The 20,902-nt window shown below is 39.5% G+C and overlaps 1 protein-coding gene across 2 annotated transcripts in view; it reads right to left on the bottom strand.

Annotated features, from left to right (window-relative positions):
* LOC307269558 (glucosidase 2 subunit beta-like) overlaps nucleotides 1–20,902 on the bottom strand; it is a 159,413-nt gene that overhangs the window by 18,483 nt on the left and 120,028 nt on the right. For both annotated transcript variants that reach the window (XM_080052538.1, XM_080052539.1), the window contains one exon: nucleotides 12,118–12,189. In XM_080052538.1, the coding sequence (XP_079908664.1) occupies nucleotides 12,118–12,189 (72 nt within the window). The remainder of the gene's footprint in view (nucleotides 1–12,117; nucleotides 12,190–20,902) is intronic.

Below are 20,902 nucleotides of genomic sequence, written 5' to 3'. Positions count from 1 at the left end.
AGTACTTTGAAGTCCAAAATCTTTCAGAGTATTTTGGACTCACAAAGTTTTTCTAAGTTTTTCTTCTGCCTCCATGGTTGAAGGGACAGATAGAGTGTGCTGGAACAGAGCGTGACACACTATAGAGTATATAGTAGTGCCTAAAAAAACCCTTGTCCAACGTGCTGTTATATAGTGAACTGAGAACCAATGAGACTTGTGAGAGGGAGGAGTGAAAAAGGAACAGCTGCACGGGGGAACCAGGTAGCCCCCTTCCCCCTACTCCTTCATGGCCATATAATCCTCCTACTACTTCCTATGGCCCTATGGTCCTCCCCCCTACTATGGTCAGCTTTTAACCTGATGAGGATTCACACTCTATTCTGTTTCATTAAAAATATCCTACTTTTACCTTTGACAAAAAGATAGTAAGTAAAAAGTTGCATCAAAGTTCACCTCACTCAACAAGAGGTGCCCAGTTTCACTGTCATTGACATGCCAGTCGCTGATTCTCCTCTCACTCTCGCTACACACACCATTGAGCCCAGCACCTTGATTAATAATTAATACGCATAAGAACATGTGAAGGGCACCGGCTCAGTCCGGGCTTTGCGTTCACGTTATTTCATTTGACGGGTATAGAAAGAGGGCATTTATACATTCCTTTTCTTTTTTTTGGCCGTTATTGTTCTGAATTGAAAGAGTACAAAACAAGATAATTATTCTACATCGTAGTGTATGACGTGGGTTATAAACACATCTTCAGCAGGTCAACTATTGAAAGAGCAGACAGCATTGCTGGATGTTTTTGTGTCTTGGAGCCCATTTGCTGTTTGCCACTTTATCTTATGTATAGGACGTTGACACACAAAATTACTGTAAAACAGTGAGTTACATCCGTGGCACATTTTGTTTTGCAATTCGCTGTATAAACAGGTTGCCGAGGCCATTTTAACGTGCGGTTATAAAACAAACTCAGGGTGCATATTTCATCAATGCCTCCTGTCAGATATGAATCAGGGCTGATGTCAAACCCAAATCAGTATTCCGTTAACAGCTCACTTGTGCCTCATTAACGACCAGGCTAGATGTTGCCATGGCTACTCGGCAGAAAGGCCATCAGGGGTTCACAGTGTCAGCCCCCCACCCCACTCTCCATTCCCTTCCACTTTAACCCTGTCCTCAGACACAAGAGTCATTAGCCTTTCGCCTTAATTGCCACAAGTGTGGGGCTGCAAGGTTCAGGGACCATATAACAAAACACAATGGCAACCCAAATATATAGGGCTTTACATATCCTATGAGTGAGTGTTTTATGTAAATCTCTGTTTAATGCCTGGCTGTCAGTATAGCGCTCCCCTTGAGCGTTGGGCATTAAGCAGCTGCCATGTTCCCAGGTAAAGAGGGCCCCTCTCTTCGCTAATGGCACTCCAGTGAATGACCTTGACAGCATGAAAATGAGCGCATTAAGTAGAACACTTAAATGTATAATTATGCACTTGTTCCAGTGGAACTGTCACCAACCCGTAGGTTAAATAATTACAGCTTAGATAAGATGAAAAAAAAATCATAAAATAAAATAAAATAAAAAATTATTCTCCAAATGTCTATCAAAACAATTAAGGTGGGATTGTCTTTGATATGAACACATAAAAAGGAGCATTCACTCATTAGGTGAGCACAAAAGGCAGTGGAGAGCAAGGAAATGCAAGTTTATTTATATAGCACAATTCAGACACAAGGCCATTCAAAGTGCTTTACAGGGGCAAGATTAAAATACAAAATACACAGGGGGGTATTGAAGAAAATGCCTGAATAAATGTTTCACTAGTGCTTTCAGTAAAATAAAGTTTTTTGATTACCTTTGATTGATTATTTGTTTGCACAGAGATTGTACTTTCAAAAAATAAACAGGAATGGTCGGAGATAAACACATCAGTCACTGCTATTTTTGAAATGTCCAGGCCCTTAGAAATGATTAGATCCAGAGTGTGCCCTTTGTTATGAGTAGGCTTGTCCACATGCTGATGAAGTCCATAGCTTTCAAGGACACAGCACAGTTCTTTAGCACTTCAGTCTGCCCCAGGGCAGCTGTGGCTACTATTGTAGCTTACCACCACCGGTATGACTGTCTGTGAATGAATGGAACCTGGAACCCTGTAAAGCGCCTTGAGTGCCTGGGCAATAAAGCGCTATATATCCTATCCATTATTATTCTGTCTTCGGGTTTGTCAACATGTATATTAAAGTCTCCAACAATTAATAAATAGTCAAACTCAATACAGATTACAGACAGCAGTTCAGCAAGGTCATCAAAAAAGCTTGCGCAATATTAAGGTTGGTCTATATTAATAACAATGGCGGATGAATTTAACTGGAGAGCCAAATATTCAAACAGAGAATAATTTCCATCACATATCTTTTTGGATTAGAGAGATTCATTAAACAAAATAGCAACTCCACCCCCTTTCTTGTGAACTCTGGCTTCACTCATGAAAGAGAAGTTTGGGGGAGTTGACTCAATAAGAACAGCTGAGCTGTTAACCTGGTCTAACCAAGTTTCAGTAAAGAACATACAATTAAGATTGTGCTTAGTAATACAATCATTAATTATGAATGTTTTACCTGCCAAGGATCTGATGTTTAATAAAGGTACATTTAGAGTGTTTAAAGCATTGTCAGCCCGATTTATTTCTGCAGACTGTGGCTGTAGAGAAATGGATATTAAATGTGCAGGATTTAACCTTGTCCTGTTTCTTGAGAAGAGTTTTCTGTTTCTTGAGATACACTTTGAGAAACAGTAAAGAAACAAACAGCCATTCGTCATTTTATCAGGATAGCAACATAATGTAAGCATGTGTTAAGAAATGTAGCACACTGTTTCATCGACCGCTTGTAGAATAGAAACTGCGGTAACACTTTATAATAACTATCCGTTGTAACTCGTTAATAGATCATTTGTAAACTCTTAATTAATGATTATTGATGATTCGTTAAGTGTTTGTTAGCAGTTTGTTAAGGATTTATAACAATGGTAGATAGTTAATAGCTTAATAATTGAATCAGTTCATCTGGGAGGTAATCCGAGATTAACTGATCACGTCACGTTCAAGTCCATGACATGCACAGTGTGTATTGAGTTTATTTAAAAATATTTGAAAATGGGGCTGCCCTCAGTTGCCCATGCACTGTGTATAGTCTATAGCCTATTTCAGCCTCGTCCCAGATGAACTGATTCAATTATTAAGCTATTAACTATCTACCATTGTTATAAATCGTTAACAAACTGCTAACAAACCATTAATAATCATTAATTAAGAGTTTACTAATGATCTATTAACGAGTTACAACGGATAGTTATTATAAAGTGTTACCGAAACTGCTTATTGGAAAATGTTGAAAATGTATCACTAAGTTAGACTTTTGTCTTTTCAGCCATTATGATCATTAAAAAAAGAACAGACTTCTTCCCTTCCTGTAAAGCATTGCTGCAGTTCAACACCATCATACATCCTTCCAAAATGTTCAAATTCCTTGCAATTAAAAACAGTCCTTTGTGCTGAATGTTGTTTACCTTCCTTAGGCTCATTAAGGTGCAGCGTTAATGCCCAGGCGGTGCTCATTTATCTTACAATGTGGATGGGGGGTGACATCAGGACTTCAGCTCCCTAAAACCCACAATTTTTATGCTATGCCTACACGTAGCACGCCCATGGAGTTAATTAGCACGCACGTTGAACACCAACCAGCATGATCAAGAATGCTAACAGTCAATGCTTAGTAAGTGAAAGCAGAAAAGAATGGTAAAATAAACATTTAAGAAGAAATTTCAGATTGTATTTTAGGCTATAGCAGTGGATAATTGAGGTTATTTTGTGAAGAGGTGTTGAAGTGCAGGTGGATTTTGTTCAGTTTCTTTGTGCTCATTTGTAGCCTGCTTGTGTTTGAGCAGTTTTACAGTAATAATCTGAGAGCTCCCTTGTGATTTGCTCTGCAATAAAACGGCCACCTATTGAGATAATTATCCACAGTGCTTTTCTACTATTTATACATGCGCAGCCAGTGTGGAAACCTGTAAGTGAACAGTAATTGATCCTAAGAGGAGACGGGACGTGATATAATTTTCTTATGAAATACATTTTTTAATAGACACTAGGTATAATACTTGGTGTATACATTCATTGTTCAAACGTATGTATTTCTTATTTTGCCATGCCTCTCCCCAACACATTTGCTCAGCTAGAGCATTCAAACGAAGGCCTCTCCAAGGACTTGGATGGCCTCGAGGCTTTCACATTGCTGCAACTCTTTCTCTGAGCACATGGGGATGTTTGATATATTTTGGAGATATTTTATTAAGAACGCTACATGTAGCTGTATAGTGGCCAAATAACAATGCTAGTGCTGGTTTTAACGTGTGCCTGGCAGTAGCTGTGAAAAGACTGTTCTTTATGCTATGCCTGCACATAGCTAAAAACAAAAAAAAGAGAGTCAGAACTATAACCAGCATGCCATGCGTATGTCTAGTCTACAGTGTAGCGCTACAAACAGCCAACCTATTTGTATTTTCCACGGTGGCCACACATCCCACTCTCTCTGGGATTGCTCTGCTCTGTCATTTCAACTGCCTGGCTCTTTTGCAGTGGGCATACACAGTCATTCACTGTGGTTTCAATGTTGCTAGGCTACCTCACTACGCCACTGTTTCTCTTTTTTAAAAACCCACTGTTCAATAAAGCAGTTCAAGGGAGACCTGTTGGTTTGAATACTGAGCGATATGAACCTGCAGCAGTAACTGACAACACTAATAGCCTTTTTTCCTTTAGTTTCAAAATGTCCTCTTTTTTATCCCTTGACTTGGTAACACAGTAGCCCTATACTGTATGTGCCTACATATAGCCCATGCATCAGGAACAATAAACATATATCAGGATAGTTATATTTTGCCTGTTTTAGGACGAGGCAAAAAACATAAAAGCACTGGTCAATCTTGAGATTTGTGTCTATTTTGCTTCTCTATGCATAACATGAAGAAACGTGAGTATACAAAATCAGGTCAGTACAAACTTTGGACACAGATAAGTTGTAAAAATGAAATAAAGATTTTAACTTTGGCTTTATCCAGCATCTCGATTTTTTGTTTTTTTAAGAGATGCAAATGTACATGCATGTAATGATGCATCATTTCATAGATATTGCCACAGTTGCACATTTATTCAAACATTTCTGAAAAAAAAGACAGACAAAAATGATTGTTTGAATGTAGGTAATCAATTGGTAAAGTTTCACGGTGATACCTACATCTATAACCGGAGAGGTGAACATCTTCCACTGTCTGTTGCTTTATGGTGTGTATATTCCTGTCTGCCCAACACAGTCTAAGAGTTATTATTATTCCTGTTTTGTCTGTCTGCTTTTCAGCTTTTGGATGTTGAGCATGTGCCAAGCTTGCATTGCCAAACGCAGCATGTTTGTGAGTTTGAAGGATGAATAAGCGAGCTGCCTGCCTAGCCCCGCCCCCCTCCCTCTCGTGTGCCCTTCATGATGAGGAGAGCAGAGCAGTTTGACCCCGGCACAATTCAAAGGTCTAGCTCCTTCAACTTTGCAGTGACACACGCCGACCCGTAACCCCCGACTACCGGGCCACCTTATTTCCCAGGAGTCCCAAAACAAAAAGTCATTGAGTCACCCCTCAACTGATCCCTTCCTCCTCAACAGCCACATTGAAATAACCCCAACCTTCTCCGTCTGGAAGAAAATATGCATTGGTTTTGTCTGCTCACAATAAATAAGGTCTAAAGATTCATGTTTTTTTTTTGTTTTTTTTTTTCATCTCCATTTTTTTCCGCATTTTTCTTCTTGAATGGCCTGTTTGAAAGGATCATTTGAAATATTTCTCTTATGTTTTTGCTTTGAGGCGAGACATTGCGGGTAAAAAGGGTAACATGTTTTACTTCTAGATATCATCATGTACCTTTGCCAGTACATTACTTACATTCAAAAAACTATATGTTGTTTACAATTTTTTCAGAAATGTTTGAATAAATATGAATATTTGGACACATCCATCTAATTGTATGTACATTTACATCTCTTTAAAAAACTAAAATCTAGATGTTGGATAACGCTAGGGTTAAAATCTTTATTTATTTAATGTTTACATCATATTAGTTGTGTCATAACCTGCAGTGGCCTTAAGATACAGAATAGAAGTTTTTGAGTTCAAACTACTTGTTCCTGGCCGAATCCCGACTGTTTCATATTATTGCAGCGGGGCTATTTTGTGTTAACATGAGGCTAACTCTCAAAGGGGACACATAAATATTTCAAACTTCACACTGTTGCGAGGGCATTCTTTAAAGAGTTGGGGTATTCTTTAGTTATTTCGTTTGTTGGTAGGAAATGGCTTAAACACTAAGTTAATCACTGGATGTTGACAAAATACTTTCCTTTAAATTAAAATGTGATCTGTTATTCTTAAAACTGATGATTTCAATGAGGTTATATATGCTATGTGATATGGATGCTCAGTACTAACTGAAAATAAAAAAATGCTGCGTTTGTTTTGTGTTGTTTATACTGAAATGTATTATGTCAGTATAAAGTTGTCGTTGACAGCACATTCCATGTCTCTGCCTGTGTGAATTAGCGTCTTCATTTGACTTCACTCTGCGTTTTGTGATCATTCTCACAACAGCGGTTTAATGTCAGAGCGTTCAATTATGTTCCTGTGGTCTACCATTACCATGTTATTGTGTCAATTACATTTTTGAAAACAACAAAAAGCTGTTAGAATAGAATAGAATATGTTTATTGCCATTTGCGCAGGTACAAGACATCTCCCTGAGTCAGCCTCTTCAATACAATGAATTACATATATATAAAATAGGATAGCATAATAACAAGAAAGAGAAAAAAAAGGAGAAAAGTTCAAAATGAAATAAAAGTAAGAATAAATAAGTGGTAGTAAAAGCTAAGTGATTTTCTGTACAGAAGCTAAATACTGTATTAAAGCAAGATATAAACTGGACACTAGCCCTTACGTACCACACATTAAACGAAAGAAAAGAAAGCAATAAAACAATAATAATGTTACGCAGTTTGCTTTTCTCCATTTGTTTGCTTCTCTTTTTTTGCCCTGTGTTTAATGTCGCTCTAGCCCTTGTTTATTTTGCCACGTACAGTTACCAAAACAACAATCAGTTGTAGGTGTCATGGTGAAGCGCTAACAATCGTCTCACTTATCATTCTTTTGAGGCCAGGTTGTGGGCACCATGGATGTATGTTAATTTGCCAAAATGCCATGCTATATCACCTTACATATAACACATATCATGCACTTTTTATTTCTTCTTCAGGTTTGACTGTTTGGGAGGCTAATGGCTATAGACTTAAAGTAAGTCATGTTAAGCTGATAACAAGTTTGCAATGTGGGAGACAAGACAGCAAGATAATGATGAAACATCTATAGCTTATCGTCTTCTTCATGGCAATATTCATAAATGTGAAATGGCTAGAAAGTTGCTATCTGAACAACACTGAGCAAAAAGGCAAATGTGTAAACAAGTAAAAGATTGCCTTGTGCCAAACACAGAAAAACTAGTAGCAAAGAGAAACAGTGGTCTCAAGAAGACCCTCACCAACTATGCCTGAAAGACACTCAAAGGAATACTTTCCACCAACTGTGGCCTCAGAAATGGGCACTCTTGAAAAAACAACAAACATTCGGAGCCTCAACACATCATTATTTATGATCACTGCTAGCACACACTCTTCACTTGTGACATCGTAGGGACGCACATCAATACCATGGGGCTTGTGGGAAATGAATGTGACAACAGGGTGATCAATGTTCTGTTTGTATGGTACACAATGTACTCTGAGTGTGCTGTTTCTTCCTTTAAGCCAAGTGTAAAGTCAAGATGGTAACAAACAGAACCTGGTCTGTGTGTCGTCCGTACATCGCTCATTTACATGCGTGTCATTTAGTTTGTCTTTTTAGGCGGACTGCATTTACTAAAGTCTGTGTTTGCTGTCCTGTCATTGTACCCACCATGTCTGCCTCTGGGTGGGGGTGGGACACATTATGAAGATGGACGACGCTGTCACAGTGAGACGGTGTTTGTCGCAATGCAAGCATTTTCTTCTCCTCCATTATCATTATTGTGGCTGATGTTATTGTTACAACGGCCATTCCAGGAAGTGGTTGAGCTGCTGAGACCGAAAGGCATGAAAAAAGCTAAATGGAAAAACAGAGACATTGGAAATCAGGAGGCTGCATATGAGTTGTATAATATCTACATTTACAGATAATTGGGAGCATACAGTATGACTGTGGTGCCTTATGAAATCTGTATGGCCATGTGTGTGTGTGTGGCCACAATATACAGAACAAGCAAGCTACAAAGGAAAAGTGTTCCCGGAGCTGATTTATTGTTCCTTAGGTACATTTGTAAAGTTAATGGTCTAACGCCAACTGTGCTGCAAAACCAAGCATGAAGGAAGGTTAAGGCTCAGGGAACAATTTACACTTTTATGAGCCTTGACACACTTCACAAACTGAGGGCTCTGCCATGAGTGGTAATCAAAATTCAGGCCCCTGTTTTTAATAATGCGGGAAACGCAACATAGCTAATCCAAATTAGTCAAAATGGTACAAGCAAGCATTTAGCACTGTCCTTGTCACGGTAGTCACAATTCCATTTGACGGGCCACACATGTTAATGCCTTTTCCTCCACTCTGCTCTTTCTCACATGGCTGTCCTTTAGGCGAGTGAAGCAGGTGTGATAAATGCTGCCGTTTAAATCAAAACGCTCCCCTCACCCTCCCTGGGGAAAAGGAGGATGCCTCCATGCAGATTGATATCGGAAGGCTCAGCCATATCCTGCAAGGGGGCTGACTGATGGTCTGTCTGGATAAAAAATGAACTTTATTCCCAACGTGCGAGCTATGATTCATGTTACCGCCCCATCACCCTCCTTCCCCCAAAAAGCATTCCATATATGCCTCCTTCACGACACACTCTCTAGTGTAGTACATCATATACTGCTGCTGCACTACCTGCCTACAGCCAGGAAATACAGACAAGGTGTTTTCATTTTTGCATGCGAAATAGCAAGTAGTATCAATCTAGCATTATTTTTTAGTCAACGTGTGGCGATCGAGTAAAAATGTAACATCCTTCTAGGCACTCTGATGATTAAGAACTCAACTCCATATTTCCTGCATTCAGTGACATTCCATCTTAAGGCTTGACACCATCGTTTTTTCAAGCATGGGTCAATTTAGAGATTTTTGTCTATTTTGCTTCCATAACATACTCGTATTAATAAAAAGGTCCAAAATGTACATCTAGGCATTTATTTGACTAAACCTTGTCTGTTTGCATCTGTATATTTCTCCTACACAACCATCTTTACGGCCATTATCTCAACATTAGTTTTTTTCAATACTCTGAAAAAAATATCAACTTCTAGAGTACTTACATCAGCTAAACTTTCTATAATCATTCAAACACTATTCTGAAGGTTATTGCCGACGGATTTGTTCAGTTGTTAGTTCATTGTCTGATCTATGAGACATTTTGTTCTCAAAAACATGCAGAAAATGCATTTTTAAGATGAATTTTTATAAAATGAAAAAAGGCTGCATCCAACATCTGTACTGTAACACTATGACTTTTATGTTGTAAAAATTAAATACATTTTTTAAATATGATGCAATAGTGTGCACAATTAGTTACAACTGCCAAATTTGCATATGTATTCAAACAATGTTTTAAATGAATATAGCTATATAAAAAATAATTGTTCTTAAGTTACCAATCAGCAGAGTTTCATCATGATATATATATACTGCATATATATATACAGTAAAAGTAAAAAAGTAAAAAAAAATTAAAAAATAAAAATCATATATTTGAAATCCTTCCCCCAAGTTCTTTTCTAGCAGCGATTCCTGCCAGACTGAACGACTAACACTCGGAGACGTTGTTTTGACCGCTGCTTCCATTTGGTCCGGCCTTCCATAGCATCATGAGTGACAGGCAGAAAGCAGCGCCGGGGTCACATTACTCACAGCTAGCATTCTGTTCTGCCTCTTTCCTGCGCTAAAAAACATGGTGAAGCATTGCACTTTCCGCCCCTAAAGTGAGTGGGTAGTGTGGGAGGTGGCGGTGCAAAAAAGATCACAGCTCTGCTTTTGATTCCAATTAAATTGCCCATCTGAGCAAAAACAAACTACGTGTGAAAGGAAGGGGATAATTGCAAATGAATTATCTGTAACGTGATATTCAGCTGCCAAAACAATACGTCATCAATAAGTCATCACATCTCAAAGGAGAATAAATGTTTTGACATGTTGACGCAAATGTTCCGCGGCCATTTAAGCCTGTGTATTGTCTGTTCGCACAACAAGTCGTTAGTCTAATGTGCCGGCTACAACCAAAACAGCACCACTATTGATTCCTCCTCTTTAGGGAGGAGTTGCAGCCTATCATAAAAGCTTGTTTTTTTCCCAGATAGGTGTCAATGTCGATGGAATAACATTTCAGTAATTGCACCCCCTAAAAGTGTCTGATCACTGACGGTTAACACTAATGAGAGATCAGAGAAATGAGAGCGAGGTGACATGCCGTAATTGTCACCTCAAATTTAAAATTCAAAGAAAATAAATAGTAAATACAAAGAAAAAGAAAAAAAAGAGTATGATATGTTCATTATTTTCTCTTATCTGTTTGACAGAGATTTTACAATTATGAGAAAATAGCAAAAGGTGGTGTTATGTTAATGAATAAGCAGACGTCTGCAGTGAAATGGCAGCCACTGTTTCAAGAAAGTAGGTAGAAAAATATTTGACCAAGAAAGTTATCCCTTGTGCCTTGTTTCCACTGAGCAGCACGGTTTGGTTCGGTAAGGCACGGTTCGGCAGGGCACGGTCACCCTAGACTTGGCTTGCCTTTCCACTGACACCAGTACCCTAACTTGGTAGGCCTCGGCAGCTACTTAACTATAGTGACAGTGTAGCAGTGGGACACAGTGTAGCCCGCTGATTAATTCAATGAGGGGGAAAAACGCCACACAATAAACAAAGACAAAACTCTTTCCTATTTCCGGATAGATTACGCACGCCGGTTTGTCTCTTGCACGTAAAGATGATTGTGTTGACCAATCAACAGACTGCAGTTTGTAGCTCCACCCTTTTGGGACTCTTTGGGAAGGCTTTGTACCCCACAGTTCGCTTATTTTGCAACCTTTCCAACTTTTGACAGTGGAAATGCAAATAAACGTGTGACAAGCCGCACTGAACCGAACTGCAAAGCACCGCTCAGTGGAAACAAGGCTTTAAAGCAATTTCACTTCCAATCAGTATATTGACACTCCTGGGGGGGGGGGGATAAGGAAAAAAAGGAGAAGAAAATAAGAACATGTCTTTTGATATCCAAAGTTTCTATGGGGAAAGAGTGGCATCTTTTATAGCACACAGGCATTTTGATACACACAACAACCAGCATTGGACATAGCCAATCCCAAGGGGCCAGTCAAAGGCGAGAGCGTAATCCTTTAGATGAAATTGAAACCCCTTGGAGGTTGAGGAAATACAACCCCAGCAGTATATACAACTCACTCCTTGCTTGTCATTGATCAAAAGGTATTAAAACTATGATAGAGATCTCTTAGTGATTGATTAAAGGTCATATCAAATCTAACAGAGATTGAATGCGAATTAAAAAAAAAAAAAATCAATAGCGCAAATATTGCTCTAAGGGTAACGTAATATGAACACTGTAACAATTATTAAAGAGCTGTCATAGGAGTGCAGCGCTGGGATTTGTTTCCAGGTCCATTCGTGAAATGAGAAACGCTTGTCATGTGAATTTACCTAATTGGTATAGATGAGAGCAATCAAATTTAGATGGTTTATTGCACGATAAAAGGACAATATAATGTAAGTTGGATAATTAAGCCGTTTTTTATTTATTTTCATAAACCTTAAAGTTCCAAATGTTAACTTGTTAACATCTAGTTCTTGGTACTGCATTTCTAATATTTCCCACCGTCCCTGATATACCCTTGGCCGGTCACAGTTTGAGTTTTTGACTGTGGAGAGACAAAGGAGGAGGTGATTGAAGTACTTACCCTAATGACACCTCTGTTCCTGCAGTGCTTTTCTGTGTGACTTGATTGAACGGGCACAGGGTATAAGAATATCTGCAGAGGGGGGAAAGGAAAAACACAATGTCCACATTTAGAAAAGTTGAAAACAAGGTTGGAAAAAACATGCTGGTTGTTGTAATGAGTTCTACTTTAAAATATCACATTCTGTACTTCTAAATTTGATCTTTGTCATAATGATTTCCTTCATAGGGCTTAGTAAGGGATTGTTTTCAAAATGCTATGTAATGTATCCATATTAAAAATAGCTGCTCTATGCCATTTCCTTATATTAACAATGGAGCAGTGCCCCTCAGATCTAAAGAAGCTCTTTACAACATTATTGTTCTCTAAAATAATTCCCACCCCTATCATTAGGGTCCTTTTTAAACCGCAGTAAAACTTGTTTTGTTTTTTGTCAGCTTTGGCACCGACTTAGTGCTAACTGTCCAGCACCAAATAGCAGAGAGACAAATAAGAAACCCTAGGTGGTGAACATAATGGAGCACTTAGTGGCTTAAGGGCAATATATTTCCCTCTGGAGTTAGGGGTGGCAAAAACTAAACTAACATTATATGAATATTGGACTTAAACCTGCAAAGTGGCCAGAAACAGTGACTCCACATTTATACTAATGTTGCAACATATCTGGAGATAGTAGGCGACTGTTTGAAATAATAGTACGTCTGTTAGCATTATTGAACGGTGAGACTCTGTCGAGGCTCAGTGGCTGTCTATTGGTATAGAAAATTGACAAGAAACTAACATTTACCCCTGCCACCCACAGCTGTTTTACTATAAGGAAAAGAGAGGTGTAAAGGAGTTAGCAATTAGCAGAGACCATCACTAATCTACTTGCTAGGGGTTAGCGCTCAAGAGTGGAGGCACAATTACAAGCTCAAGTAACAAACTGATCAAAGGCCTTGATGGTGAAAACAACAAGCATCTGGGCTTTTTCTCTGGACATTTGAACCATTTCACTGACTGTTATCAAAGAGAGAGAGAGAGGATGCCCAGGCAGCCACATTGAGGGAGAGAGAAGCCCTACTAACGCCCTACTCGTACTCATTTTGACATCAATTTGAGTATGTTGTGGTTGTGTATGCAAGTTTGTGTCGGCGAAAAATGCCCGGATGAGTACTTACTTCCGGGAATATTTTGTGTATGGATCGATAGGATACTTTTCCAACTCAAACCGCCCCACAATGCATTGCGTCTTTTCAAACGACACTGAAGGCATCAGATAAAAAGAGAGGGGATAGTGGGAGAGATTAGCTGCCAACATATTTGGCTCATGCACTGGTTAGTGGGTTTATTAAACACTTCTAATGTCAGAGCCTCTCATGTATTTCGGATGCTCCTTCACCCCCATCCACCAGATTCAAGGGCAATGATTTATTATTTTTTTTTAACAGACGCATCTTCCTCGACTGTAGGGTAAAGCCCAGTTCAGACCCAAGATTCGCCTTGCAACTGCTTGCGATGAGACGGTTTTAGAACGTCGCGGGGGGTAAATCGCAGCGGTGTGAACTGCTCGTTGCAAGCCGTCGCAGAAGATTCAACATGTCAAATCGCAAGGTCCAGTTTTAGAACATCTCAACCCTCTCGTCGCAAGGAGTTGCGAGTTGCAAGCAGTTGCAAGGCGAATCTTTGGTCTGAACTGGGCTTAAGCATTAAAGCCCAGAGTAGAATGAATGTGTGTCTCACTATGACTCATGGGCGTAAAATTGCGTATTACGGTGTGGACGTGTCCATACCAATATTCAAATGTGCTGAAATTGTCCACACCAATATGACAACGATGAGAAAGGGTTAATGCGTTGCCTCTGTATAGTCCCACTTTATGTATTTAGTGATTTCCTGTTGGTTGTCGTGGGTTGTGTTTCGGTTAGCGGTGGGTTGCTTAATTTGAGAGCGGTAAAACAGCTTCTGCTGTCATTTCGGGACAGAATCAATCAGCTCAGCTGCTGCGCTGTGAATGCGGCTGAAGGAAGAATGTCGGGGAAGAAAAGGAAAGGAGAAGACATTCAGAACTATTTTCGCCAAACAACGGTAAGTTAAGTTAGTGATCAAACATCTCATTGTAACACTGACAACGACATACTGTATGTAGGCCTAGTCTAATCAAGCGTCGTTGGAAAATAAGATCTGACAGGACATGTCTGTCTGGACCACCGGCCATGCAAAGCGAAGTCTTTGCTTTTTATTTGTCCTGCAGGTTATCCGATGCCGACAGGCTACATTATAATAAAAGAGAAAATAAGAGCAAAACACTGACGTTATCATGCCAGGGCAATAGGTGGCGGTAATGTGTCACGTCAAACGCCATAGAAGAATAGTGGTCAAAACTAAAGAGGAAATGGCAAAAGAAAAAAACAAAGCAGATGTACGTTTGCGCTGTTAAAATTGCGCACCATATATGCCTATTGATTCTGCTCTGCTATGTGCTGTAGTAAAGATAGGTCGCCTTGGAAACAATTAAGCCCCCGTAGACCGCGAGCATCTTGTCTTTTTTACTCGCGCGAATCACCATTCTCTGCAGCCGTCACCGGTTTGTGTTGTTTCTCTCTCACCGGCTCGCCGAGGCTCGGGCACGCTCGCGCTTCAGCTGCGCTCCAACTCCCCGGTTCACTCGTAAACTGAAATTCCGAGTCGGGGACAGCCCTACTGTGAAACATAAGCAGCCAATGATGTATGAATATAATACGTTTTTTTGTGCAAAACGATTGATAGCCGCTCAATTCTTGACTAAACTGTACATAGATACATGATATGACTAAGCCTATTGAGAATGCAATGCCCCTCCACACATTTGGACACCGTGATGCTCGGCTCCTACTAAGATGTTTTCTTATTTATTTTGATTCTACAGTATTTGTTTATTTTCAGACTGTATACCTTTTAGGCATGGTAGCGTGTGGTTCAATTCCAATCTTCAAGATCCTTAAAAATATATGTAATCCATAGTGTACTACATTATTTCTTGTAATATTTTTGGTTGTTGTAGTGAACCAATGTCAGCATTGCTCAATAATACACTCTCTTTCTGGAGTTGGCTTTTAACAATATTTTTAATGAAACTAACTAAGGAATAATGTCACAGGCCAAACTATTATTCATTGGATCTTACTCTTGTTCTGTATGGGCAACATCTCACAGCAAGCACACTGCCATGCTGTCATCTAGCTGGGAGCAACACTATGTCTAAGCCATAGATAGTATGGTCCAAGCACAGCACAGCCTTACATAGCTACTAGCATGGCTATAGACCCTTAGACTCCAGAATGTATGAGCTAAAAACTGGTTAAAAGTTCCTTCACAGCTGGCCTTGACCTCATTAAGGACACTCAACGCCCCTCAGTCAGCTCCACCATTAAATGACTAGTTAGCAGGACACCCACGCCTCAAGGACCAATTATGACCTTACATAACAGCTGCAATTTTACATTTGTGAAATGTTATGTACAGTGCAATCCAAAGCAAAATAAATCAACTTGATGTGTCCCCTACTATATAAATTAATAATAGAATATATAAATCAGAATTCCCTCCTGACATTGGTGTCATTGTTACTTATACAAGCCACTAGATTCATTAAGTTTGTGAAGCAGGTGGTTTCAACAACAACAAACCTTCTCATGTGATCCTAGAACAGATGGCACCTGATAGGCTGATGTATAGTGAGCAGAGGAAGGAAAAGGGGTAACGCAGTGAAGAAGGCAATCAAACCAGTCCCATAAGGGAGTAGCCTGTATGTCTGTATCAGCCTGTATGTCTGTATCAGCCTGTATGTCTGTATCAGCCTGTATGTCTGTACCTCTCTATCAGCCTAACTTTACCCTCAAGGCACAGCTATCCATCCCTGCTGCTCACTTTTGCTGACAAGTCAGCACTGCAAAAAAAAGAAAGAAAAAGGATAAAAATAATCATACAAATTAAACGCTAGGCTATTTGTGTACACTGTGATCTGACCTTGGATACTCACCTTTATGTGGAGGTAAGGCGACACAGAACATTTGTTGGTGGGTAAATGATAGAAAAAATAAAAGTTAAAAGATTAGAAATGGCGTGCCCAACATGCGGACGGAGGGTGGAGGTTGATTAGCTGTCCGTCTCCAAAGACAGGCGCTTGACATTCAGCCGTCTACGTTACATAACGGGAACACAGGAGAAGGTCAAACAGGCGCATTGATACAAACTATCCTCGGCTATCCTTAGCACATGAGCACAGAGTGACACCAAGGAGGAAACGTCCCCTGAGATAGACGGGGCGGTGACAATTGACAAAGGCTTTAAAGAGAGACTGAAAGCAATTCAAAATATGAGGCTAAGACACAGCCACGTTAGAGAAAATCTATTTATTGTGTTAGAAACATCCAAAACCAGACTTTTTAAATACATGTTAACATGTTATTCCAACTGAAATCGTACTAAATTGAATTTCTCAAAGTCCAGCCAGCACTCCCGGATAATGCAATTGGGAGCCGAACTACTGCTGTATATATCAATCAGACTGCAACCACAACAAAGGAAAGAAGAAGAAAGACACAGCGAACAGCAACAACAAAAAGTTAGACGCTCGCTAACTGTTAGCCGCACGCTAACCATTAGCCGCTCGCTGACGCAAAATGTCAACCGCAAAGGGTCCAATACTATCGAGGTGAAAGCCTGGCTCCGTCCGCCTACCTACTTCTGGCCAAATTTCCTTTTCCCTTCAGTAGTCAGTCTGGGTGTGCAGTGCATTTCTCAGTTTTCTCCGGCTAATCTACAGCCGTCCAATCAGCGAACAGAGCGAGTGGCTGAGAACGATGACGTCGAAGTCGCGCTCCAGTTTCAGTTGAATGCTGCATTCCTTTATACTCGGAAGAAGGAGATTTCCGACTTTGTAGTTCCAAGTTCCGACCTGTCTGTGTTCCAGTGCATCTGCTCGGGAAAGTATGGACGCCTACAACCTTTCTCGTCCAAATAACTAAATGTTAGGCTCTAACAAGTTACCGTTGCCAGGTACCGGTAGATCCATAGACTACAATATGTAGTGAAGTCGGAAATTTCCGAGTTCCCTGTAAAACTTGAACGCACCATCAGAAGCCGGCTCATGACACACGTGACGACCAAACGTTATGTGATTGGTTGGCTAATCCAGAGTGGCACTGGGCAGATCCAATAGTTTTAAACTTCAACAGACACCCGCCTCCAAGTGAGTGAATGTTTGCCAATTACAGCAGTTCCAGACCTTCTGTACAAATGAAATGAAGTACGATGGTCTGGTTGGACCAGGCTAGTGAAAGCCATTGTAAGGGGTCATATCGCCACCTATGGGAGCAAAGCTGGAGTTTACTTTGGTCAATAAATCAATTCCCCTCCTATGCTTGTATACTGGGACAAGAAAAGTGCATATTGCACATTGTAAATATTTTTTATCACATTGCACATTTCATTTTAATTTATCTAGTTTTACTTTCTATTCTATTTTATATATAGGGGAGAGTGGCCTAAGTTGTGCCGGTTGGGAAGTTGTGCCACCCCTTGTTTCTAGAAAACCATAGAAGAAATTGGAAATGTGAGCACATATTTAAGAAGAGCCATCCATTTGTCTCATCCTGTAAAGACGGGAGAAACATGGAATAAGATGTAAGCACATTTAACCTAAAAAAACTGTTTTTGCCTTTCAAAATAAAATTTCCATGATCAAGGTTTTTTGATTAATGTGTCTGAACAATTATAGACACGTTTGAAAACATTTGACACATGTTTTAGTGCTTTAGTATGCTACACTTTGTGTCTATATAGTTAGCACAATGTCAGCCCTAAACTGCTGCATCATGCTTATTATCCAAAATTCTGGGGTTGGGGTGATTTGTGCCAGAGGGCCTGGGGTGAGTTATAAGTAAATAAGTAAGTAAGTAAGTAAGTAAGTAAGTAAGTAAGTAAGTAAGTAAGTAAGTAAGTAAGTAAGTAAGTAAGTAAAATCTATTTATAAAAGCACATTTATGACAGTTTGCACTGTCCAAAGTGCTGAATATAGTGCATTCAGTAGGTAAAAAATTAAGGTAAAATAACAACAAAAATAAAAGACATAAAGCCCAGACTTTCTTCAATTGAAGCTGACTTAATTCAAGAAACGGTAACTCGTCATGTTTTCTAGTACACACTATAAAATCAGATATGGAATAATACACACTTATAAGTGATCATTTAGTACTAGGTATGTTTGAAATCTTTATTAACATGAGTAAATGTGTTTATCGTTACGGGTATTGATGAAAAAAAAAGAAAAAAAAAGTAATTTAAATTTTTTATTATTCTTTAACGGTCCATTGGTAATTACATATCTGACACAGTGAACCAACTGGTATTGCTTGCACTACATAGGAAAACAAGAGTTAAGCATATTTATGCCTCAGTCCACTGAGAGAGGGAGAGGGAGAGGGAGAGGGAGAGGGAGAGGGGCAGCAATTAAAGCCCTTCTCCCACTAGACCGCTATGTGACGTGGGTGGAGTTCACTGAGGATGAGACTGCAAACTGCAGCAACGTCAACACTAGCTAATTGGTTTACAGGTAACACGCTGTACACTCGGCTGCCATCCCACAGGTCAAAGTTGACTTGGCAATGTATAGTGACTTGGTTAATTGTTTAGTGGGCAACTTTAAGACAAGCCGGCACCACTCATCTTGATAGCACAGCTCAACCTCGGGTAACACATTTAGAAGTAGTGTGTTTCAATAAGAGCTTGAATGTTGCACAACAAGATTATACCCATAGCTAACTATTTTTTTCTTACAGTCGAATACATGTACTTGACTTTTTTCACATTTCCTTTATTTTGTCTTCTTTAAATAATACATTAAAATCATATCTTATGATGCATGCATATCTGTTCATAATCATCATAATACTATTTTTCTAACCAGGCTTTCCGAATTAAAATCTAATACAATTTCACATTTCAAAACAAAATACAAAACACAATTAGAAAAATCACAATATAACAACAATTCCGCTTAAAACAAGTCAGTGCTCATTGACAAGATATGTGCAATTTGTTGTTAAATGGTCCTTAATCCTGCTTTTAAAATCCTCCATGCTGGTGTGGGATACCTATTTAAAGGGATCCTGAAAACTGGTCAGACAATACTGACTTGTATTATGACCCTTATGTCTTTTTTTTTTTTAAGATATTTTTCGGGCATTTTTATGCTTTTATTGATAGTGCAGAGAGACAGAGGTGAAATGGGGCAGAGAGGGGAGTGACATGCAGAGAACGACCGCGGGTGGGAATCAAACCCGGGTCTGCTGCTGGGCCCGGCCCGGGAGGGGGACGCCTTACCAACTGCGCTAAAGGCGCCCCCATGACCCTTATGTCTAATATAAAGAGAGTAATATCAACAAAAACAAACGCTATACCTCTTACTAAGAACAAAACTGGCTCCTGGAAAAGGGCATTCCCTGGTCTTAACTCAGAAAACTGCTGATGAGTTGTTTTAAACTTACAAAAATGCAGAGCTAGTTATGCTACAACATATTATACTGTTCTCCCTTTTGTCCTTTTCTGTGCAAACTCTGCTAGTGGATATGACATCAGAACATTTGGAGAGCCATTATGTGGATTGCTCTGTATTAATATTTTGAATACCTTTAATTAAACTATCTTAAAGATGTATTGTTCCAGTATTTAGCTCCTATCCAAAAACAGCATCGGTTTGTAGGTGCAACTCATAATAGAGTAAATGGTAAATGGTAAATGGACTTGACTTATATAGCGCTTTTCTAGCCGATTTTCTCAGCCCCAAAGCGCTTTACATATCTTACCACATTCACCCATTCATACACACACTCATACACCGATGGCAGTAGCTGCCATGCAAGGCGCTTTCTGAACCATCGGGAGCAATTTGGGGTTCAGTGTCTTGTCCAGGGACACTTCGACATGTGGCGGGTAGGCGGGGAATCGAACCTCCGACCCTGCACTCCAGAGGCAATCTTCCTACCCACTTCGCCACTGCCGCCCACAGAGTAGGTGCTCTACTAATAGTTGCCTAATAATAGCAAAATATATATATATTCTCGTAAGAAAGACAAAACCTCACTTTTACTTTCGTAAACATTCAGGTTTAGGTTCTTTAACATTTTGGATTGACCGAGAGCACTGCAGTTGTTCAATAATAAAATGTATCCTCAAAAATACAACTTGCCTAATAATTGTGCACACAGTGTAGAGTCCGTACTGAACTTGGGAAAAGGGCATTTAGTTATGCTGCTCCTTTTTCATGGAACCAGCTGCAACATGCGCTAAAACTTAAGGAGCTGGTTTCTCTAAACATGTTCAAGTCCTTACTTAATGATGTTGAAGCTCTTCTGTCTGTACATGCTTTGTTTGATGATGTTCTGACTGTGACTCTATTTATATGTTCTCTGTTGTTTTTAAATGATTGTCTGTAACTCTGGAACTGTGCTGCTGCCTGTCTTGGCCAGGACTGTCTTATAAAAGAGATTTTTAATCTCAATGATTTTTACTGGTTAAATAAAGGTTAAAAAAACACACAAGCACACAAAAACCCTTTGGATACTTGTTCACCTACTTTTGCAGTATAGGAACATTGTTGGTTTGTCCAAATGACACTATTATAAAAGGCATGAATGAAGTGTGTTGAATCTTTATTCTTTATTCCAGTCTATATGCAGTATAGCTCTTTTTAAATACAACTGAATGAGAAGATATGAACATATTAACAGACACAGCTTTATTTTTCTCCGTATAATAAAGCCAC

The sequence above is a fragment of the Ammodytes marinus genome (assembly GCF_949987685.1).
Source record: "Ammodytes marinus genome assembly, chromosome: 23".
NCBI classification, from domain to species: domain Eukaryota; kingdom Metazoa; phylum Chordata; class Actinopteri; order Uranoscopiformes; family Ammodytidae; genus Ammodytes; species Ammodytes marinus.
Note: the sequence above shows the minus strand (reverse complement) of the source record. Positions and strands in the feature narration are given on the sequence as shown.